The 25,381-nt window shown below is 34.3% G+C and overlaps 1 protein-coding gene across 1 annotated transcript; it reads left to right on the top strand.

The window, feature by feature from the left end:
- The first annotated feature begins 4,963 nt into the window (after window positions 1-4,963).
- Window positions 4,964-11,201, top strand: LOC112275249 (polygalacturonate 4-alpha-galacturonosyltransferase). Its single transcript, XM_024505458.3, has 11 exons — window positions 4,964-5,347; window positions 6,181-6,542; window positions 6,886-6,914; window positions 7,085-7,150; window positions 7,381-7,512; window positions 7,725-7,890; window positions 8,093-8,154; window positions 8,511-8,845; window positions 9,111-9,468; window positions 9,808-10,395; window positions 10,640-11,201. Exons 2-11 carry the CDS (start codon window positions 6,386-6,388, stop codon window positions 10,913-10,915), a joined length of 2,169 nt encoding a protein of 722 aa, XP_024361226.1. The 5' UTR covers window positions 4,964-5,347; window positions 6,181-6,385; the 3' UTR covers window positions 10,916-11,201.
- Window positions 11,202-25,381: the final 14,180 nt, after the last annotated feature.

Genomic DNA, 25,381 nt, shown 5'->3' with positions numbered 1-25,381 from the left:
CTATATTATGAGAATATTTTTAAGGATAACGTCTTTAATAATATAAATTCGTCATTTATGGTTATTTCATAAATTAATTCAAATCTATATATTAAAAATATTAGTTAAATTTTTTAAAGTGATTTTTTAAAAATACAAATAAATGTATTAAAATTTGAATTAAAGAAAAGACAAAAACTATGGAATTTTGATATCCTAAAAAACTTGTGCTATAAAAATAATAATAAGATTATATTTGGTAAAGATAATATTGAATTAAACAATAGAATGAGGTAAATGACTTCTTACATAATTAAAGTTACAGGCATTAGCTAAATCTATTTAACATGTCTAATTGTATAATTGTAAGAAACAATAATGCTAAAGAATAATCATTTGTATTAAATTATTAGATTTTGTAGATTAGTACAATATGATGATTTTTAAAATTAAATTCATAATTTTAAATAAAAAAATACATACATATATATATTAAAAAATATTTTTAAAAATAATACTAGTTTCATTATAGCAAAATAAGTGGTGCTTCTATTGCAATTTGTAAGGTTTTAATATAATTTTTTATTTTATTTCAAAAAAGTATTTTTAAATTCTTGTAAGATTGGTAATTTTTTTGAGTAAGTAGATTAAGTTGCAAACTATGTTTTGTACTAAGAAACAAAGTTTTAAAACTATTAACTATATTTATACCATTTTCTTAAAATATATTTAGTGGTCATGTTAAACAAGATTGTGGTGTGCATTTAGTAGATGATAATGAATAAAAAAATTGTAGAATTTTTCTTTGCTTTATAAATATATTAATAAAAAAATATTTTAAATAAAATTAAAATTTTATTCTTAAAAGATCCTATATATATATATATATATATATATATATATATAGGTTTTAGGATCTCTATTATTTTAAGACTTACTACAAATTATATCAAGAATCATGATCAAGAAGAAATTTTAAAATATTCTTTGACATGAAAATATTTTAAAATCCTAGAAAATAAATAAAAATTATCATATTCTTTGTCATTCTATCAAATATTAAAACTAAGCTTTTAAATTTTTAATTAAAAATTAAAAATATTGCAAACATATTTTAGAATAAAGTCGTAATGATTATTTTATAAAAATAAAAAATAATGATTTGTATTTTTATAAAACTTTCAAATATTTTTATGTCTTATATGGTAGATTTTATTTTAAAATTTGAATGACTTGAATAATTTTGTGTGAAAACCTTAAAATCTTAAATATTAGAAATCTCAACTAAAAGATTATATATATATATATATATATATATATATAGAGAGAGAGAGAGAGAGAGAGAGAGAGAGAGAGAGAGAGAGAGAGAGAGAGAAAAATTTAGGATAAATAATGTAAGTATACAAAATGTTTTTAAAGAAAAAATTTTGGTTATAATTTTTTGGAATTTCTAATGCATTAAGGCCTAGTTTGTTCTATATACATGAATAAATGTGAATACTTGTTAAACATATTGCTTGCCCAAACTGATTAGGTTCCAAGATTAATTTCTTCTTTATTTATTTTAACCAACACATTATTTTACCATTAGTTTTAATAACTTATTGAGTTTCTAAATAAAATATGAAATATTTTTTAAAAAATTCAAAATTCAAATTAGATGAATTTAATGGAAATTTGAATAAGATCTGTGTTTTTGTGAAAGGGTAAACATGATTTTAGGTGTTACAAGCACAACATTATTTTTAAACTTAAAGAGCTTATACATGTAATTTGATATTGATTCTTCTTTAATTTTTCTTTGTAAGTTTGAATGAAAAAGAATAGCAAATATTCTTTGTTAGCATATGATACATGTGTTTTATTTTAGAACCCACATCATAATTTTTGTGAAAACTTTCAACTATAGCCTATTTCTAATTAATACTGGTTTTGTTTATTTTAATGAACTTCAATGCAACTCTTGTATAACCAACTTGTTTGTGGACCATACTTCTACTGGTTATTCAGTTAAGTAAGTTGTGGTGTTAAAAATAATTTTTTATATTATCACCAAAGGCCAAAACTTCCAAAAACTAAATAAAATTCTCACCAAATAAAATCTTTACAAACCTATTATACCATGACTTTTCAAAATGGACATTAAACCTTCCTTAAATATTGTAGGAAAGGAGACACATGTTTGTGTGGGTGGTCCTCCCTCCCACCAGTTTTATGATCAAGACACTGGTCTCAAGCAGTAAAACAAGGTTTATAAGCCTGAGAGCCAGGTTGGCTGGCTCAATAGAGACATGATTGGCTGAATCTGCACAACTAAAACTGCACAATTGCAGAAAACTGTTGCATGAATGAAGGGTCAGTTGGTAACTGTGAGGACCCTTTTTGCTTCCAAGACCAGTTTTTGGACCTCAGAAAGAGAGAGAGGTATGCTCTTACAGTTGGTGGCAATTGGACTTCATGCAAATCATTGACTGTGTATGCAAAGAAGTAGATAAGCTCCCTTGAACTAGGGCTGGTGACTGTTTGATTTGAACATTCTCAGATATCAATACTCCGACTTTTTCCAGTGAGGGAGGGCCAGGAGGGATCAATGTCAACCACCTCAACACTGTGCCTCCCAATAACCAGCAAGTCCCCTCCCCCTGTCCCATTCCCCTACTTTTGGGACCTGGGTTTTGGCTTCTACCTCAGCTTGACTTTGCAGTTTTGACCATGATTTAGGGTCAGCTACATTGCTCCTACTGTGCCCACTTTTACACACTTGTAAGGATGTGAAAGGTACTTACTCATCACCATCACAGACCTCAGCCAAAGCCTCACCCAGCAGACTTCCCATTTGGACATGAACCATAGACTTGCTTAGCTGTGCCACCCATGAACATGCAGGACCCAGTTTTTGAAAAACAATGCTTCTTTTTGTTCTTCACCATGAACACATGTCAAATCTGTTCAGTCAACACACAGATCTTTGATACCCTAACATTTCTTAGAAATAAAACTTTACACATCACAAATCTACCCTCTGCAAAGGTGCATTAATCTGTGTATGTTTAAAAAGAAAAAAATATCTATTTGATTTTAATATGGGAGCTTGTTCAAAGTTCACAATAACTATTACTTTGTGGTTAAGTCAGATGAGATTTTGGGGTGGTTGTGTCACTACATGTAGAGAGTAATTTTTGAAATTGCAAACAGTAGCACATTGTTCAACTACAACAAAAATATAGCAGTAGATGAAGCTCTTGATTGACATTAATTTCTAACCATTTCACTTCCCTTCCAACTTGAATACCAGTATGGAGGAAGGAAAATCTAGGGAAAGAAATCATGTACATAGTAGATGCACCTGATACTTAGAACAAAAAGAATCAGTGTTAATTTGTTGATATGTCATCATGATTTTAAAAATCTGTGCATGTTAATTTGTACAAAATAAAATTGGTTAATATTTGATTTCAAGTATAACAATAAAACACAATAAAATCCATCACTAAATTAATTAGTTAAAAATAATGGTCTTCCCTACTTGTTATAAAATAGGAAAATATCTAAATAAAAATGAAATTATTAAAAAAATGTTTTAGAATACAATAATCATAGTAACATAATTTATCTTGCTGGAATGTAAAACACATATAAAATAACACTTAATTAAATGAACATATGTAACATTGTAATATCTACTCTGCATGTTGGCCAATCTCAGCATGTTGTTTGCGTGTACAAAACAAAATTATTCTTTACAATCAAGCTTTTTTCAACTTGTGATATTATTGATTTTTCTCTACTATGAATGAGTTTGTAAGTTGGGTTGTGTTGTGTACAAGGTAATGGGTAAGTTAATTACTGTATTTACATTATCAAATCATACCTCTGCCTGTATCACAGTTAACTTGCTTTATTCAAAGTTGGTTTCTCATTTGCAAATGTAACAGAAAGAGAATGTCTTCAATCATATTTTTGGAAAAAATGATACTTCTTTAGAGCTGGGAGGGCAGTGAGTGTTGAATGCTCTAGAAAGGAGGGGAACCAGAGTGGCTTAACCAGCCTCCAGTTGGGCACTTCAAATGGCATTAGTGTGGCAGAAAGAAAGGAAAAGGAGGGAGGGGCTGAAGGTGAAGCAACAATTTGTTATAATAGCAGGGCTTAGATGGAGAAGTAAGGGTGGTAGTAGCAGTAGTAGGAGTGAGAGAGAGAGGCACCTCTGTCACTCTCTTTCTGCTTGCCCTTTGCACATCCAGCTGACGTGAATGAATGAATGCATGTATGGTCGGGAAGATGGATGTATGGACGGGCAGATGGATGTATGGACGGGCAGATGGATGTATGGACGACTGGATGTGTGTGTGTTTGTGTTTCAGCAGACTTGTCCAGGCAATGGCTACTTCCCTCTCATGTGCACATAAAAGTTCATCTGGTTGGCAGCCAAGACTGATCTATGCTAACCAACTTCCATCCAATGAATGGTTAGGAATTTGGATGAATAGGATGACAAACATGTACATACCACATGTGCTGCTGGCTAGATGTATTCAATTACCAAGGTCCAGGGAGATCAAATTTTAGGGGTCAGACAGTTCCAAGAATAGTGTGATTCAAGGGGTGAATGTATATAGAAGAAGGGTGAGAGAGAGGGGGCAAATTTCATCATCCAGGGGTTCGGATGAATTGCAAGAGGGTCAATTGCACAGTATAATATTGTATCTATAAAATTGTATCTATATCTATATACATGTGTATGTTTAAAGCGATAGAGGGAGGAGCTCCTGAGCCAAATCATGAATGCGCCAATCACTCCATGCATACACCTAGGCGTCACCTGTACAGTAAACCAGGTGTAGTAGAGATCTTCTGTGTAGGGTTGCGTTGGGACCGTGAGAATACTTTTCCACACGGCTTTAAGGTCACACCCTGGACCGACTATCCCTGCGAGCGAAGACGGTGATAGAGCGTGGCGCAGAGGAGTTCGGCATTACTGACACAACGCGCGCATTGTGCCCGTTTTCTCGCAGTGCCTGCCTCCATGTGCGATGATGCCTCCCTCGCTATCTCTGAGTCAAGGCAATGCTGCGGTGCAGGGTTTAGGGAATCAGGCGACGGACTTTTCTTGTGATACGCAGTAGAAAAGCTTTGGACGGCTCGCTCCGTAGGGTGGTGGTGGTGGTGAAAGTGGAGTCGAGTGGATTAGTTATGGTCGAGACGCAGCTGCGAGGAAGGTCGGCGTTCTTGCTGGATGGATTTGTCAGCCCGCGATTGCGTGATGTGATTCGCGAGTAATGCGGGAGAGAGGTGTTTGTTCTTGTGGAGGTGGGGGTGGTGCTGATGTCAAGGCTTGAGAATTGACTGCAGCTTGGGGATCTTGAGGAAGGTGTGTGGTCATACTTTCCAGCTGAGCCTTCAAGCATCGGTATTTTGTCACGTGGTGTGTATTGTGAGAATGTCGAGTTGGGGTTTGCGTTTCCGTCTTATTTGAGTCTGCAATCGGTTCCGCAGTTGGCTGGCATTTAGAATGGTAGCAGTTATGAGACCTCGTTTGCGTGGAGGTTTGAGTCATTAGATGGCTAGTATGTGTATCCTCGCTCTTTTGCTAGATTCTTGGGTGTGTAGGTACGAACATTCAGTTTAGCGGTTTTTAAGGTGGATTGCGGGGCCTTCTTGGATCTCATCTGTGCGCTTTGTTTCGGCTGCATAGCTTTCACATTTGTGCGTGGACCTTTTGTTTAGACTAGTTTCGAAAAAAAGAAAAACCTACACGAATTATAAAAATGTGTTTGTTTTTGATCTCTCTCTCTCTCTATGTATACATATATACATATATCCATACACACACATACATACACACACATACATAGGTATTGTTTGTTTGTTTTTCTTTACTGTTATTAGCCGCTTTTAAGTATCCCAGAAGGACTCTGGAAAGGGTGTAGTGCCAGATTATTGTTGGGAGTTTGTGAAATAAATTTCATCTTCGTTTATAAATAACCGTCCGTGTACGTAATCGGAGGTGACTTTGTTTCTAGCTCGTCACGTCAATGCACTATGATGTTCAGTCCTAGTCTGTGGTACTCCGTCTCATCGTCAGGTTGTGGAAGGATTCAGGCCTCACCACACAGATTTTATTCTCACATTGTGACCTTGAAAGGAGGATTCAGTAGATCCATGATATGATTTTGAAGTAATGGAATGTTTCTGTTTGTGCAGCTCTGCGTTATTTCTCCTGATAGCGGATTGGAGCTTCTGTAGTGATCCTTATCAACGCAACTATATTTAGGAGTATGTAATGAAAAATGAAGTTCCTTATTCAGCTCAGTCATGTTAGGGAGGGTGAGAAGTGAAGGTCAATACGCCTGTCACATTCTCGCATGTAAGGGGCGTAGCTATTATAAGCGTCTCGGGTAAGTTCTTCATGGCGTTTAAACGGGGTGCACCATCAGGCTTGCTGACAAGAAACAATAATGCCAAGCATGGGGCGTGTAGAGTCTCTGTTATTGCGCTCCTACTTGTCTCCGTTTGTGCCCCCCTTGTCATCATAACATCGAGGACGACAAAACTTTTCTCCGCAGGTATTGAGAGTATACAAATTTCACAGAGTTTGAAACCGTGTGGTAGAAGTTTTTTTGATGATTTGTCAGGAAGGTTGATCACCCTATCTTAACACCACAGTCTATGTGTGGGGTTGAAAGTACCTTAATGGCGAGCTGCTTGCAATTGTTAAACCCGAGCTTTCTATTTTTTCTTGTGTTAATTTTCTGATTCATCAAACGGTGGTGGTTCAGAGAATGGGTGGCATACCGTGCTTCCTTCATGTTTTCTTCTTGTGTAGCAATTTTTGAACCTTCTAAAATTAATTATTATCATTTCTTTTATCGAAACTTTATTTGAATGATTGGGTTGCTCTATGTGCAGGTTCAGCTTCCGATGATGCAGCTTTCTCGGTATGTAGCATTTTTCTTCATGATGTGGTTTCATCACTGGAAAAAAAGTGTTCCACTCGCAGGCAGTGACCATTATGTTTTGTTTCAACCGTCGCGGAACTGGGATGCCTGAGTTGACAGTTTTTATATATTATATTATATATTATACTAAAACTTAGTGTACGCTGTAGACAAGAGCAGAAGAAATGAGAAGGCGTGCTGCTCTGGAAGCCATAGATGCCTTGTTCCCGAAAGAGGTAATGTAGCGGCTGTACCATTTTGAAGAAGTTTGCTTAAATTCAGTCTTCTTTTTATCATGCATCCTCGAGTGTAATTTGCTGCATTTTTTCTTTTTTCTTTTTTCTCAATTCTTGTTAACTGGCTTTCTTTCTTAACTTTTTTAACTTTGTGATTAATCTTTGTTATCGCAGCTCCAAATCTATGTGGATCTTGTTATAAATCCTGTATTCGCTTGTTTTCTATGTAGGTGCTTGATATTGTTTCTGCGAATCCAGAAGATAATGAACCATTGAATCTCAACGTTATCCTCACGGATTTGTCTTCATCATGGGTGCAAGAGGAGAGCACTTTCATGACTAGAAAGTCTAGCTCCTATCAGGTACTTTTATAACTGGGAGCTCATATTACTTCTGTTGTGGTACTCCCGAACAATACATAAGATGTTCACATCTTGCATATTTAATGCAACGCTTATCTATTCTGCATTTCGACGTACATAATTCTTTCTATGAATTATTATTGCTCTCCCGTCTTTAGATTTTGTGAACCCCTTTGCTACTTCTCAAGGTGTCAACTTAATGCCCTTGCCAGAATTCTCGAGTTGTTTCAGAGGACGATATTAAGAGTAAGGATCTCGAGATCAAAGAGTCTGAGGGTAAGGAATATGATGTGAAAGAAGGCACTGAGGCTCCTAAGGCTGGGGAAAACGCAACCGTCATTGCAGAGCGCAAGGATCTTGAAATTTCCGATGCTAGAGGTACCCTTGCATCGAAGACTTATTCGATACAATTTTAAGCCTAAAGTAACTTGCATCGTGTAGTCACGCTATGCAAGTGTCATTGCAGATTTATGACTATGTCATATCATCTACCATAGTACTTACGAAAGATAGATGTGTCACTTTCTACACTGTTTGCAATGGTCATGTCTTGACGTGTTCCTTAACGGCATTGTTGCAGGTAACGGCATCATAAAATTCGTTCCAAATCAGGATGATGAAGTCACAAAACTAGCTAGAAAGGTCTGCGTTAATAACTAAAAAATCATTTCGGATGAAAATATCTTTCTGGTACTTATTATACCACTGTGATTCGTGACACAGTTGTGATACAAATCTGGGCTTTGCTCTGCTGTTTTCATGTCCATGAACAGTGGATGCATAGAAGCCTTCAAAGGCCACGTATGTTTCATCTGGCCTCGCTGCTTGCCTAGTTTATTATTTTTAATCTAAAGTTTGAGATTAAACATGCTAGCACAAGTGGTACGTTGAAACAAGCTTGTGATTGAAAGTAGCCTCACTGTTCACTGGTTGTTTAGTTTGTATACATTATTGAGAAGACAAGGTTTGACCTGGCAAGGTTTGTTTTGCTGTTGCAGCAACAAAGACTAGCGAGACAACAGCAGAGGCTCATTGCGTTGATACAGCGCGATCAAGAGCAAGTTCGGAAGCTGGAAGCTGAAGTTATAGAGAAGTCCAAAGTAGTGACCAATAACATCACTGCCAAATACAGCGTCTGGAGGCGGGATCCCGACTATGAAAACCCCGACGCTTTGGCCAGGTTGATGCGGGACCAATTGATAATGGCTCGAGTATATGCATATATAGCTCAGTCTCGAGGGCACTATGAACTTGTCAGGGATCTGAAGCTTCGAATCAAGGAGCATACACTTACACTTGGTGACGTGACTTCCGACGCTGAGCTCCCACCTGGGTGAGCCAAGTGTCACTGTTTGCCTTAGACTATCCTGTCATGAGAGTGATGTTAGCCCTGTGTAGATCTATTCATCTGCAATCAGTGACAGGATTGCATATGAAATATTATGAGTTTAGGGTATGTTTTTCTAGGTTTGATTTGGTAGTTTTTGCCACCAAGTTCAGCGGTTACGGATTTTCTTGTGTTGGCTTTCGCAGTCTACTTCAGTGCATAATTCAAGCTGCAAACACTCAGAAATGATGCACTATATATCTGCTTGTAGGGCTGATGAGAAGATGAAGCTCATGGGTGAGCTTCTACTTCAAGCGAGAGAAAAGGATTACGACAAAGGCGTCATGGTCAAGAAGCTGAGAGCCATGCTTCAAGCAGCTGAGGACACTGCCCGCTCGCTGAAAAAACAGGGCACTTTTTTGAGTCAATTAGCTGCTAAAACTATTCCCAAGGGACTCCACTGCTTCTCTCAAAGGCTGACAGTAGAATTCTACGCCCTTGCATCAAAATATCGGGAGTTCCCGGATCAAAATAAATTGGAAGATCCTGCTTTGTTCCACTATGCTCTTTTCTCTGACAACATTTTGGCAGCAGCAGTTGTGGTGAACTCCACTATTACCAATGCGAAGGTATGCCTTTTCTAAATAGCAGAATCCCAATTTTGCAGTTTACAAACGAACGTTGTCTTGAAAAATAGGACTACTTTTATCAGTTTTTGCCACGTATATCTTGTTGGGGATAGGTGATACTTTGGCATTTATCCTTAGGTTATGTATGCTACAATTGTAGGTATAATCTTTCGCTGCATATTCCAACTGCATTTACCGGCAGGTCGCTGCTGACCCAATCAGCTCTAGAATAGTTCGAAGCTCTTACATAGCATAGGTCTATTTTCTTTTTAGTTTTAGCGGTTTGAGAATAAGCTTCTCTGTTATTTTGCAAGGCCTAAGTGTTATCTGCTGTTGCAGGATCCCAGTAAGCATGTCTTTCATGTTGTTACAGACAAACTGAACTATGGGGCCATGCGCATGTGGTTCTTGCTCAACCCCCCCGGTGCTGCTACCATCCAAGTTGAGAGTGTGGATGATTTTAAATGGCTGAATTCCTCCTATTGTCCAGTGTTGAAGCAGCTGGAGTCAGCTGCCATGAAGGAGTATTACTTCAAGGCCGACAACGCAAACACACTCGCTGCGGGAACTTCAAACTTGAAGTACAGGAACCCGAAGTATTTGTCTATGCTCAATCACCTGCGATTCTATCTACCAGAGGTTTACCCCAAGCTGGATAAGATACTTTTCCTGGATGACGACATTGTTGTACAAAAGGATCTCACAGGGCTTTGGGACATTGACTTGAAGGGGAATGTTAATGGGGCTGTTGAAACTTGTGGTCCCAGCTTTCATAGATTCAACACATATTTAAATTTTTCTAATCCCCTCATTGCCAGAAACTTCAAATCAGATGCTTGTGGTTGGGCCTATGGAATGAACATTTTTGATTTGAAGCAATGGAAAATCCAAGACATCACGGGTATTTACCATAAATGGCAAAGCATGGTATGTGAACCTCTGATTTCCATATATCCTTGAGCAAACACCATTTTTAACTGGATCATCTCTAAGTTATTGTGCATATCAGTTGTGCTTCAATATACTTTTGAAGGTTAGTTTGATTGAATTAAGAGTACTAAATTTCGCTTCAATTTTTTTTCTATTATTTTTTTTACATGCATATAGTTAGGCTTATTGAAAGCTTCTACTTTATCTGGCAAAGTTTGCTAATATCAGTCTGATAATGCAGAATGAGGAACGAACTTTGTGGAAGCTTGGGACTCTACCACCAGGCCTTATCACGTTCTATAAGCTGACTCAACCTCTGGAAAAGTCATGGCACGTCCTTGGATTAGGCTACAATCCAGCCATCGAAGAAACGGATATCGAATCTGCTGCAGTCATACATTGGAACGGAAATATGAAACCATGGTTGGAAATCGCTATTTCAAAATTCAAGCCATATTGGTCGAAGTATGTAAAGTATGATCATCCCTTCCTGCAGCAGTGCAATGTCAATGAGTGAGGCCTTGTTTGTTCAAGAAAATGTACCAAAAGCCTGTTCGCAGGAAGCGCTTAACCTTGTCTGAAATTGCTTACTAGGTAGGGCATTAATGCTTATATTGCAGAATTTACAACCCCAGAAAATCATTGTCTGGAGAATTTAGAAGTAGGGATGAGGAAACGTCACGACTTTCCCAGTTAACTACACATTTTATTTTATTTTTGACTTCATTGATTCGGTTTAGTCACACTGAGTAATGTAGTGTTTCCAGCTGACCTGAGATGAACTATTTTCGCTTCGCACGCTATTTGTGAAAGTGATGATCTTTGGTGGGGTGTCCTCAGTAAATATATGATTTTTCATCAGAAGATGAATATAGAATATTGACACTAGAATCTAAATTGAATGTTAATAATGTGCAATTCTGAAGATTGTGAGGTGTGTTCTTTTAAAGAAGATTGATTAAGAATAAGTTAAATCTTGTAGGTGAGGTATTCCACGATTTAAGATTTAGCTTGAAATAATACACAATTTTACATAAATTTTAGGCCTTCCAAAAACTTTTAGGCCTTTTAATTTTTATATTTAAAATAAATAGATTAATTTATTTCTCTTTTGATGCCGAAAAATATGCTTAAGGAGATAATTATTGTTTCTTTGAACTTCATTTAGTACTTATTCAAAAAATTCATGTCAATTGTTGAGATCCTTCATTGTTGATCACTTCTTTTTCAAATGATCTATTGAATTTTGCATTCTTCAAGATAGTCATTTCCATGCAAGTCAATGGTTCCAAGTTTCAATCTTACAACCCACATTTTGTATCTCATACACCATCTACTTCACTTTTATATAAAAGTATCCAAACAGAATACTTTATCTTCATCAATTAAGTCCAAAATGTGTTTTGCACACTCTTAGCTAATATTACAACCTTGCAAGAAAAAAGCTTGAAAATCAAAGTCAACTTTGGACAAGAAAAGAATCTTTGAAAAGACCCTAATCTCTAAACCCTAAAACTTGGTCAACAATCAAATAGGAAGTGGTTTGAAGATGATTGTTTAACATATTGTGGGACATATTTTACAATATTATTGATTATACCTACATTTACAAGAATTGTAAAGTATGAAATTGAAGACCATGTCATTGTTCAAAGATAATAATTTTCATCTCACAAGATATTGTTGCAGTTATGTAAGAATGACTCTTAAATTTTTTATTAAATCCTTATTTTAGTACTAGAGAATGCAATTTCTAAGATTTTCAACATTTTTAAATACAAGAGCTTGAAGCCATAGTTAAGAGTGAGACAAAAATGATTAATATAATAGTGTTAAGAATTTAGTATGAAGAACTTGGATAGAAATGAATATTGAAATTAGATAAATCTTTCAATAAGGGATGAATTTGTAAAGTGGATGAAAACTATAAAATGGATGAATTTTTATAGGTAAAATTTTAGCATAGATGATGTAAGTTTAATTTTTGTTGATTGAATTAAATTAAACGAATTAAAATAGAAATTTAGATGGACTTTAAGTTATAAATGTAATTGATTAGAACACTTAAACCTTAATAAATTCTTATGTGAGGTTTAATAAGCTATCAATTATTGGAATTTTGTTTTAGCTTATAAAACTTGAAAGTAGAATCTCAAAAGAATATAAAGAAATCAAAGATGACTTAAAGAAAACAAATGTTGATATATTGCTAAAAATTTGATCTTATTATTGTATAATTAATCTTTAAGAAGAACAATTATATAATTTAATCATAAAATTTTATTAATCATATTATTATTTATATATTTTATATATAATTTATTATTATTATTTTCACATAATTCCAATAACTTATTATTGAAGTAATTTTTTTGATGAACTTGGCATCAATACACAAAAAATACTTCAAATTATTTTTTTACAAAGAAATCTTGAACACATTACAAGTAGTTGATATAGTTTTAACAACTATCTCTATTATGAAAGAATTTATTCAACAATAAAGAAGGGGTGCAGTGCCAACTCAAACAAGCAACTCAACAAAGATATAGTATACTATAGGAATAAATGTTGTTCTATAAGATCTACTATTTTTCAAATATTTACCTTCTGTTCCATTTGTAGTCTAATTCTTAGATCAAAGTGTCTGTACAAAGATAGAAATGCTTGTAGAATCTTTGGATATTAGCCTATTTATACAAATAAGTCGAGATATGCAACGTTCTATTGTAGAAGCTTTATTGTCAAGCAAGGGGTGATGGTGGCAACACCATAGCAAATGTGCAAGTTTAGGGTTTAGGATTTAGGTATTATATAGTATAGTATTGGAGTATAAGGACCAAATATAGGAATTGGAGGCTAATGTGGAGAAATAAACCAAGCTCATCAATTAACTAATCAATGAGCTATACTAGTTACTAAGTCTATATAGTATATTTGTGGAAGTGGTGTACATAGTAGTGTTGCACTTCATTTGATTTGAGTATTGGTATATCTAAAGTCCCATTGTTTTTTGTTTGATTACTTATTTTGGTATCTTATTTATTATTAAGAAGAAATTTAAGAAAATTAATAAAAATCAATTTTTTTCAATAACAACAAAAGAATCTTTGAAGGTGTGATGGTCTATTTTATTTATTTATTTTTATTATTTTTCTTTATCTTCTTTGTTATGACAATATTATTAGATTTTGAAAATATGTAGATATAAGGAGGTCCAAATCTAATCAAACTATTTCTATCCATTATAAAATTAGTGTTTCTATCTACATCTTAATTAGATTGTAAGAATCAATTTTTTACAATATATGATTATATGTCTAATTTTTTCTATTGATGTGTATTCATGATGATGATGCCTTTTACTTAAATAATTAGATTTTAAAAAGATATTGATAGAAGATGGTCCAAAATATGAATTAAAATTTAGATTAGACTATTTTTACTATTGCAAAAAAAAAAGATTTTGCTTCTATCTATATAAAGTGTAAATGCTAAGAACTCAAATCTTAAATCTAATCTTTGGTTTTTTGGATATGAATTTAAAGTTTATTATATAAATAATAGCAATGAAATTTATTCTAGTTTATTTGTGTTTAATGTTAGGTTGACTAGTACTTAAGAATTATAATTGGATTTCAATACTTAAGAAATTTATCCTAACCTATTTAGTAGACAAGCATAATCTTTGAATGTATGAATTTTTTTTGAGTAACCTTGGACCTATAATTAATAATTAATGCATAACTTAAGTTGTTAGTATATAATCTAGTTAAATGTATAGTCACTTCTTAATTCCAACTCTATACAATTAAATAGTTTCTATTGTATTATATATTTTCAAAAATCAACTTGATTTATTGATAAAATATCAATATATTATAAATTTTAATCTATATATATATATATGTATATATATATATATATATATATTTTAAAGCTTAATATTTAAAAATTGAAGCTCAATACATATTATCTAGAACTGTATTTGGCATCTCAATACACTAAATCTAATAGCAACGTTGACATTTTCTCTTTTTATTTCTTTTTACACTAACAAAATTCCATCAAAACTTGTACTATTATATTTCTCCTATTTCCTATCATGTCTAACCATCTACAATTTGTAATCCTAAATCCTAAACCTGATCTTAACAAGCCTCACTGTTGCAACTAAGTGACTATGAACAATTAACAATTTATATCAACAACTAAAAATTCATATCAATATTTAACTTTAGGATTTAGGATTTAGGATTTTGGATTTAGAGTTTAGAGTTTTGAATTTAGGGTTTAAGGATTTAGGATTCAAGGTTTAGGATTACAAGAGTGTCCTATAAATTTTTGAATCTAAATATCTTACAATTTATCATAGTTTTTTTGGTTTTGAAATTTTTCCAAGGCATACATTGTTCCAATAATCTATACAAATGCTTTTATTTGTCAAATTTATATGTTTTGTTTTTTGAAATTTAAGATTTATAAATCCTACTAAAGGTTTGAAGATCCTAATTAGAGATTTGAGTTTCATATTTTTGAAGATGTGAGATCTATGCTTAGAATTGATAGAGACATATCTTGATTGTTTTAAAAAAAGAGAATGAAGTCAAATACAAGAGCAAGGTAGCATTGTCTTAAAATGCACATTATCTTTTTAGCATGCTTTTGTTGCCTATGTGACTACCTCCTGTAATTTGCAACCTTAGTAGCATTTCATTAGAATATTGTCACACGTCATTCATCTAGTCTAGGTTTAGGGTTTAAGATTTAGAGATTATAAGTTTAGAGATTAGGATTTAGGGTTTAGAGATTTAGGATTAGGATTTAGGAATTAGGATTAGAGGTTAGGATTTTAGGATTTAAGATTTAGGATTTAGGGTTTCAAGGTTTAGGATTTACGGTTTAGGATTACAAGGGCGTCATATAGGTTTTTGGTCCTAAATAACTCTCAGTTTATCATATTTTTGTCAGTTTTGAAATTTTGCCAAGACACATGTTGCCACAAAGACTTATATAAATGGTTTTGTTTTTAAAAATTATGTATTTTATTTTTTATAATTTAGGTTTTGAAAATCCTAATTAGGAATTTGAGACCCTAGTTAGGATTTATGGATTTTGGATATGTTAGTATGTAAGATTCGTGCATAGAATTAGAGTTTATAGAGGTGTATTTTGATTCTTTTGTCAAGAATATTGTTCATTCCTAGTTCTTTGCTATGATCCACTACTACCACAACAACAACAAGCATCAGTGTTAATGTTTTCTTGCATTGTGTTATGTACATACTTGGTAGATATGCATCCTCATGCCATCATTTTTGCACATCTTTGCCTACTACTTGCAACCAAAATTGTAGCAAACTCCACCAACACCATCGTCCATTCTTCTCTTCCACATTCTTACAACCTCTTTCTTTGATCGTCTCCCATGCATTCCCTCTCTCTTTCTGTCTTCAGTCATATGATGGTCTTTATTGCCTTGGAGTTACGTCGTCCTTGTCTTCTCGGCTGGTGCTGTATTAACTCTCTCCTCCAAGCTTTTGACTCTCTCTCTGACTTCCATCTCTCGATGCATTACATCGCTTGCTCTCCTCTCTCGACTACTTTCTACTGTCGCTCTTTCCTCCCACGTCTTTGCTCTGTATGCACAATCTGTCCATTAACTCCTCTCCCTTCTCCATGTGACTATCTCCCTTCTACCTTTGTCCCTTGTGGTGTTGTAATCTTCTCTTTTTGTGGCCATCTTCCATTCACCTCCCCTAATGTGACACACATCCTCAGTCTAACTTGACCTCAATGCCATTGACTCCCAAGACTTGTCAATTTTTACCAAAAATAGCCTATCTCAATCAATCGTCAATGTTGATCCGTAGATGATGTGCCGTGAGGATCTTTGTGAAGGTGAGGAATGCCCTTTTGATCCTACCCTCTCCCTCTTTTTATCTCCTTGCTTCTCTCTCGTCTTTGTGGCCACTCTTCATCCTTCTTGTTATTTAGCATAATTTTGAGTACTTTATAACCTATAATGGTACAATACAACTCCTACCCTTAAAAATCAAAACCTTGAATACAACTTGAAAAATCCATATATTTTAACCTCAACTTCGTCAATTGGATCATCTATTTGTGATATTAGAAATTCAGGCTCCAACTTGATTTTATTCAACACATTCAATCCCTCCACCTTATACTATGTCTGATTCTCAATTGGACATTTTCCAATCTCCAACTTATCGCTTGATCCCCTCGACCTTGCTCCACTGTTCACGCTCAATCGGATATTGTAGTACATATGAGAATATATTCTATTTTTTCTGTGTCTCTCAGCATCGTGCTCATTGCCATTGACACCAATCTCCTTGTATGGTTTGGAACTTGGCTATAAGCGTCTCGGCCTGCCAGTGCTTTTACTCTCTCTCATCATAAGATTTTCCATCTTGAATACCACTAGTTTGCTGCACCCTACTTCTTCACATACATTATTGTCAATGCCTTATCTCAAGATTTTCCATCTCAAACACCACCAATCTGTCGCACCATGCTTCTTCACGTACGTTATTGTCGATGTCTTATCATATTTTGCCTATGCAAATCCTATCTGCAACATTCCTGTTCCACACGCTCTCTATATATACCACCCTCTAAATTCTATGCGCTTCCATGACTGCGAAGTCGCCAATATATCAAACATCTATTCTACGCCCTCTTGATCCTTCTACATACTGCATCACATCGACATGTCTCTAATTACACCTTCATCTTTCCATTTGCATTTGCATGCCATACACAAACACACACATTCAGTTTGCCATTTAATAACCTCTATGTTTTTCAATCTCATAATTAAATATTTAGATCCATACAACAGACAACAGTAGCAAGAGCATTTTTCTTGCCTATCAATGTCGCAAGATACATAAAAATAGAGAGAGGCCAAAAAAAAATGTAGAACATATGTTCTTAATAGGAGATGTTCTTAGGAAAATATCAACTAGAACATAAGTTCCAAACTTATAACTACATGCATTCAATATTTTATTTTATTTATTATTGTCAAGATTTATATTTTTTAATTTTTTAAAATATTATTCTTGAATTCACCCAAATGTATTCTAAGATAAGTCTAATTTGGCTATATATCTACAAATTGATAAGATTCTACTCAACACCCATACTAGTGCTCCACCAACGCCAAACGTGAGTCCAAGAATCGACTGTAACTTGCCAACTGGGTCCATCCAACTCAAGCTTATAGCAAGGTCTCTTCTCTCCATGTTCCATGTTTTGTGTGAAATCAATTCTCTCAATTGGAGCTACTAAATATCACTTCATCCTAAACAACAATATTTATAATGATGAGACAATAACACAACTGGAAAAATATTTTCAGTGGCCAACAGTGCAGAAAACTGTGCTATGATAATCAAATAGCATACATACCTATATGCCTAACTTGAACTCAAAAAACCCTAGTCCCTCCACTCATGCTTAATAAGTATCCTATTTTTTAATTGAATCTCGTTAAATATTTTATCAATGATGGTACTGTGAGATCGATCTTTTTTTCTTGGACCAATTGAAACTCCCGCTCTATGAAAAATAATCAAATACAAAAAGCACTCAATAAGCATTGGTGATCACCAAAATATAATACTTGCAATGATTTGATACCACCGATAAAAAAAAATTGTCTTTTAAAATTTGCTAAACAAACCTCAAGTAGAGCAGACCATATTTATTATTTAGATACTAACCACTGTATTACTAATGAGCATGAAATGAATCTATTCCTTACTCCAAAGATTTGTATTATACCTAATCTTCCCAACATGACCTGAAGTCAAAAAAAAAAAAAAAAAAAAAAAAAAACAAACAAACAAACAAACAAACAAATAGGTTGATCTGAAAGAAAAAAAAAAAAAAAAAGAAAAAGAAAAAGAAAAAAAGAAGTAAGTGAGAGCCATAGTTTAAACGAGCAAAGCCAACACCCACATTAGTTAAACTTTAGTGCAAACAGATGCTTCATCCAACATATATACTAACATTCAAGAGTAGATCTGATGTTAGCAACAACACTTGTAATTAAAATATCCTATCAGCACAACTCTTAAATGGCCTCATGACAATCTATTTGTGGTATTCAAACATTTGAAATTAAGTCAAAAATTTAGAATTATAATATAAAGATATAATTGGTATTGATTTTTGTATAGAATGAATCTAATTCTATTCTTTGATAAGATCATCTTAGTTAGATGCAATTCCAAAAAATTTTATAATATGGTACATGCAACTACTTTGAGAGTTAACATCATGTGGTAGTCTTGTGGTTGTAGTAATTACTTGGCATTTGGTGTATTAATGACCACCTTCAATAGCCATACATTTCCATGATAATGGAATAGATGTCTATTAAATTTATCATTTGTGTTAAGGATGATGAGCATCCTTCAATCTCACTTTTAACTTAAGTATGACTATTTTCAAGCAAACAAAGCCTCTCTTAGTCTCATATATAACTGCTTGCTTAGCTTTAAAATTACTAAAAATTTTGTGTCTTTTCATTGTACGCATGTTGACATGTTGCAACGTTGCTTTCTTTGGTACAAGTAGCATCATTGTTGAAGTAGTTGATGAAGATTTCTTTGCCTTGCCTCCTTCTTCCAGAAAATAAGTTGGTGTATGAATCAACTTAGATTAGAAAGTGGTCTAGTAATGATGCGGTGAATTGAACAGATTATAGCATAAGTACAAATACTTAAAAAGAGCATTTTCAAAAGAAAGTTGACCTAACACTTGAGATTACAATGGAATTACATACCTTGAATCAACAATACCTCGGTTTGCATACATTTGTTTAGAAGGATTTATGCCTTAGTTTGAGTTGCAAAGTCTAATTCAGTTTCTTACAATTTATGTTTTAATATCTAATGCCTACAATCTTCATAAATGTTATAGATATACTATACAAAAGATTGAATAAGAAGTTGTACAAAAGAGTTTCAACAAGAAAGCTAATATAAACTTGATTAAATTAGATAAGTTTTAATATCTAAAGAGATGAGCTAGAGCTCCAAAAGATGTATTGTCAAGATTAAGGATTCCCTCAGTTTCAAGTCCTATATTATTATTAGGTAGGAGGCTTCTCAAACAATTTCTAGAACTATCTAAATCTTTTTAAAAATCTATTAGAATATTTTGAAAATATTCTAAAATCTTTAAAAAGAATCTTTAAGAAATCTTTATAAATCTTTATAGAATCTTTAAAGAATATTCTTATAGAATATTATAATAATATATTAAAATATTCTTATTAGATGTTCATAACAACATTAGCTCACATCAACTTGCATAAATTTGTATTAGTCCACATCAGTCTATATAGTATCACAGACATATGCATGTAAGCCAATAATTACATGTATAAATAGGTAGAAGTAAGTAAAAGTAGATAAAAGTAAGTTAATTCTATAGTATTTGATATGGAATCTTCTTAGAAGCTTTATAGATGCTGCTTTGACTTTATAGGTGACTTTAATTGATTTTTTGGATTAAAAATGTCATCAACAAGTTGGCCATGTGCCACACATGTTGTTAGCTTGAAGACCAAGCTAACTATATGGCCGACACATAGAAGAACTTGCCTTGTATGTCAAGGCATGTGTTCTACAAAGTCAATACATATTGGAGGTCTTATAGAACGTCGCCACATAGCCCCTACTTAGATAGTATATATAGAAATAAGAATGAAGCCTTCTTCACTCTTGTCGATTCCTTTTTTGCTTCTAGTCTAGTTTCAAAGGTCTCTAATTTTCTTGACTTTTGGCAATAGCTATTCCAGTTTCTTTCTTTATATATATATATATATATATATATATATATATATATATATATATATCAAGTTATTTCTATTTTGTCATCTTTCTATGAGAGAAGTTTCACTTGATTATTTATCTTTATCATGTTCTTATCCTTGACAGATTGACAAGTGTACACCTACAATATTAGAGCTTTGTCTAATCTTGATTAAGAGTGGATTACCTCTTTTTTTTGATAAGACACAAGCATATTAAAAGTTACAGATTACCTTCTTCTAAACTTATATTGTCTTTAATATTTTCAAGTCCTCTCTTCTATTTGTCTTGAGCGATATTAGACATCTTTTCTTTTCTAAGTATTATCATGGCAGAACTTGCTGAAATGAAGAATGCAATGGAACAAATGTAAGAGCAATTGAGGGAGTTAATGCTTGTGATGCATCAATTCAATTTACCACCACAAGGAACAACAAGATTAGCAGGAAGTAAAAATATAGAAATGATTGGAGCTGCTTCAACATCTGCACGAAATCATGTCCTTTCTCCTATGGTGGAATACCCTTTCAGTGTTAGAAAACCAAGAATTGCCCTAGTCGAGAAGTTTAATGGCACCAAATCCAAGTTTCAAGGATTTATCAATCAAGTGTAACTTGTGATTGAACTTCAACCCCAAAGCTATCCAATTCTAGGATCACAAGTTAGATTCATTAGTATGCTTCTTTCAGGTTCAACACTATCGTGGTTTTTATCTTTTTTTAAACGACAAGATTCAATATTGGATAATCTAAAGGCTTTTTTGGTGGAGTTTTGATCCATGTATGGAGAACATGATACAATTTATATTGCAACCAATAAGATCCGTATTTTATGACAAGGCAATTGATTAGTAACGTTGTATGCTTCACAATTTTGACAACTTGCAACTAATATCAAGTAGGATGATGTTGCACTTATTAGCCAATTTTTCTATGGATTACAATATGAGGTAAAAAAATTAATGCTCAACTTACCTGATCCTCAAACATTGAGTCAAGCAATTGATTTTGTTATGAAGTGTGATAATCACCTTTTTGAATTTTGATCTGAGAATCATATAACTCGACCTCAATGTTACTATAATTCAATGGCAACACTAACACCTCTTCATCACATACATTCAAAAGTAGAGGATATACAAATTGATGCAGTACGTTTCAAACCTCTTACTAAGGAAGAAAAGACTTGTCGTCGTCAAAAAGGATTGTGCTTATATTGTAGAGAACTTAAGCACAATGCTCAACATTGTTGAAAGAAGCGACACAACCATAAAATGAGGAGTATGACGATCAAAGAAGATAGCATGTCAGAAAATGATTTTATCCAATTATAATAGGGACTGTGCGGCTGGAACCTTATACAATGCCTAGTGAAGGTCCTATCCTCTCCTCAGAATACTCTCCATGTTTTACGATAAATATTATTTTAGGACCTAAATATCTCAAAGCCTTTGCCTTGCTAGATTCAAGAGCATCAACATGTTTTATAGATAAAAAATTTGCTAAAAGACATAGCATATTTTTAGTAAAGAAAACTAAACCTATTCATGTAGAAGTCATAGATGGTCATCTGTTGTCTTCAGGAGATGTTACTCATGAAACCCTTCCTATAGAAATAGCAACTAATGGTCATAGTAGCTTTATAATATTTAATATCATTAGATCTCATTCTAATCCAGTCATTTTAGATTTATCATGGCTAAAAAAATATAATCCTAAAATAGATTAGACTTCTCATAGTCTTGACTTTTCTGAAAGTATAACTAAGAGTGTAGTTAATCAAATAGAAAGTCATAAATCTAGTATAATTAAACTTATATTTGTAGGTATAAGTGCTTTCTTACATGCTGCAAAAGAAGGATCACCTTATGTCATTTATGCCACACCTTTTTCTATTGGTGGAAAGACTTCAAATGACATTCCAAGCCAATATTAAGATTTTCAAGATGTATTTGAGAAAAAAAATGTGGATACTCTTCCAGAACATCGTTCCTATGACTGCTCAATTAACCTTCAAGAAGGAGCACAATCGCCATTTGAACCAATCTATAATTTATTTCAAAATGAGTTAGCTGAATTCAAGGAGTATATTGAAGAAAATTTGGCCAAGAACTTCATACGCCATTTCAAATCTCCAGTAAGAGCTTCAATTTTATTTGTGAAGAAAAAATCATTGCAGATCATTGCAGATGTGTGTTGATTATCAAGGACTCAACAAAATCACTATCAAAAATAGATACCCGCTACCTTTGATATCTAGACTTCTTGATCAATTGAATCAAGCTAAGATCTATATAAAAATAGATCTACAAGGAGCATACAATTTGGTACGCATCAAAGAAGGAGATGAATGGAAGACTACGTTTCGAATAAGGTATGGACATTTTGAATACAACGTCATGCCTTTTGGACTTACAAATGCACCAGCAACATTCCAACATCTAATGAATGATGTCTTTTGGGAGATTTTAGATGATTTTGTTGTCTGTTACCTAAACATCTTAATCTATTCTAAGAACCCAGAAGAACATGAACTTCATGTATGCCAAATATTACAAAAACTAAGAGATGTAAGACTCTATGCCAAAATAAAAAAGTGTGTATTTCACACTATTCAAGTCGACTTCTTAGGATACATCATTTCAAATGATGGACTTATGATGGATCCTAAGAAAATTCAAACTATTATGAATTGGAAGATTCTAAAAATGATAAGAGATGTCCAATGCTTTTTGGGATTTGCCAACTATTATTGGATCTTCATGAAAGACTTCTCTCAAGTTGTAGCTTGACTTACACGTTTGACTTGCAAAGACAAACTTCAATGGAATCAAGAAGCAAAAGTAGCATTTGAAGCTTTGAAGACAGTCTTTATTTCTGTACCAATTTTGTATCGCATCAATTTTTTTAAGCTATTTTTTATGGAAATAAATACATCAGACTTTGCTTTGGATGTCATATTGTCACAAATGGGAATAGATGATAAACTACACCCAATAGCTTTTCATTCCAGAAAATTTTCAGCAACTGAGATCAACTACAAGATCCATGATAAAGAACTTCTTGCAATCGTGGATTCATTTCAAGAATGGTGCCATTATCTAGAAGGTGCTTCTAGTCCAGTCATAGTATATATGGATCACAAGAACCTTGAATATTTTATGTCAGCACATATTTTGAATCATCGCCAAGTCCGTTAGAGTATGTCTTTGTCAATATTCATATTCAAGATCACTTATTGACTAGAAAAATAACAAGGTTTGTAAGATGCACTCTCTAGACGATCTTATCTTTCATCAAAGGAAGAAGATGCTACTTTTGATCAACAATGAATAATTCTGCTGAAGCCAAAGCATCTTCATCTTCGAGCAATGAAATCAACACTAATTATTGATTCAACTTTCATTAAGCAAGTTCAATCAAGTATGTCTTTTGATCCTCTTATTCGTGATATGAAGAGAAATCCTTCAAAGTCTCATAATACTTCTAAGTTTGAATTCAAGAAGAATCTATTATATTTTGAAGAACCCCTATATGTTCCAGAAAGTGAAGCTCGATTACATGTTCTTCAAGCTTGTCATGACTTTCTAGCAATAGGACATTTTGGGTACAATAAAACTTTCAAACTAATATCTAAGGACTTTTGATGGTCACAAATGTGGAAAGCAGTCAAAGATTATGTACAATCTTGTAATATTTGCTCAAGAATTAAAACTCCTCATCATCGACCTTATGGACTTCTTCAACCATTCTTCATTCCAGAACCAGGTTTAGGAATTAGGGGTTTAGGGTTTAGGGTTACATGGGTGTCCTAGAGGTTTTTCATCCAAAATATCTCTTAATATATCACAGCTTTTCCTATTTTAAGATTTTGCCAAGGCTTAGAATCACCCAAAGACCTCTACAAACGTTTTTGTTTTTCAAAAAAATGTGTTTTGTTTTCTATAATTTAGGATTTGAAAACCCTAATTAGGGTCTCCAGATCCTGATTATAGTTCTCACTTGCATATTTTTTCTCATCAAAGAACTGTGTATGGAGTCTAAATGCGTACAGAACACTGCTTACTCAAAGCAATCTCCCATAGATAAGTAGTTCACCTAGTCCAGGTCCAGAGAGTCCTTCGGGCTTCTCGCCCCTATGTCTTTGCCCGCTCTCCACCTGCTGCACCACCGGCTCTCCTTCCATCAAGATCATCATTGACGGAGTCAATATCAGCTCCATCTTCGACTTTTGCAAGAATCCCACAGGCGACCAAGGTGCCTACCCCTGATGCATCCGTGAGTGCAGCCTTCGAGACTACGTCGCTTACTGCAGTGTCGCCTAAAGTCACATTACAGATTCTGCAAAATCCGACATCGACACGCTCGTTAATCACCTCGTACTCACGCCCATTTTTCAACCGATCCCAACAACAGAGGGCTCAGGGGCAGCGGGTACCGTGCGAGCCCAACCAGCATCGACCTAGGTAATGAATTCTATAATGTCGCACACCTTGCACTCCATTGGGCCGACCTCGAATGCTCCAATGATTGGCTCAGACCGTCACGTCCCCATGGTCCGTCGTAAGACAAGTCTTCGTACCTCGACGCTCGATCGTAGCTCCCCGGTGCACCGGCTCGCGGCAACCCTTCGTGACGCCCTGTGCTCCAATCTCTTGTCGTCGCTTCCTGTGCCTCCTGTGCCGCCGCAGGCATCCACCGCAGCTGCTCCGACGTATGCACCAAAAACCACACTCGACGATGCTAATTCTGCCCATCCTTGCACGATTGCGTCCAAGTATCCAACCAAATGCAGCCAATACTCAAATACTTAAATGCACCCAAACTCGCACACATCGCCTCTCCGAGAGCTCCCTTTTTCGAAACTCCCTAGACGATGTCCCCGAGTCCTGGTACCGCCGCGGATTGTAACGCCTAGCTTTCTCGCCCGGGTGGGCAAATGGGCCCTCCGTCCAATCATGGCTCCTCCCTCTCATACATCGCCTCACCTAGAATTCCAACATGCGGAACTCATTGCACCCGTACATATCTATCACTGGCCACGCCTCTTCGTCCTCGTTGTTCCATGACAGAAAATTATTGAACGATGCATCGAAAAATATTTGTAATCCTAGCGACCAGGTCCCTCGG

The sequence above is a fragment of the Physcomitrium patens genome, chromosome 22, assembly GCF_059467195.1.
Source record: "Physcomitrium patens ecotype Gransden chromosome 22, ASM5946719v1, whole genome shotgun sequence".
Classification (NCBI taxonomy): domain Eukaryota; kingdom Viridiplantae; phylum Streptophyta; class Bryopsida; order Funariales; family Funariaceae; genus Physcomitrium; species Physcomitrium patens.
This window is presented reverse-complemented; position numbering and strand designations above follow the sequence as displayed.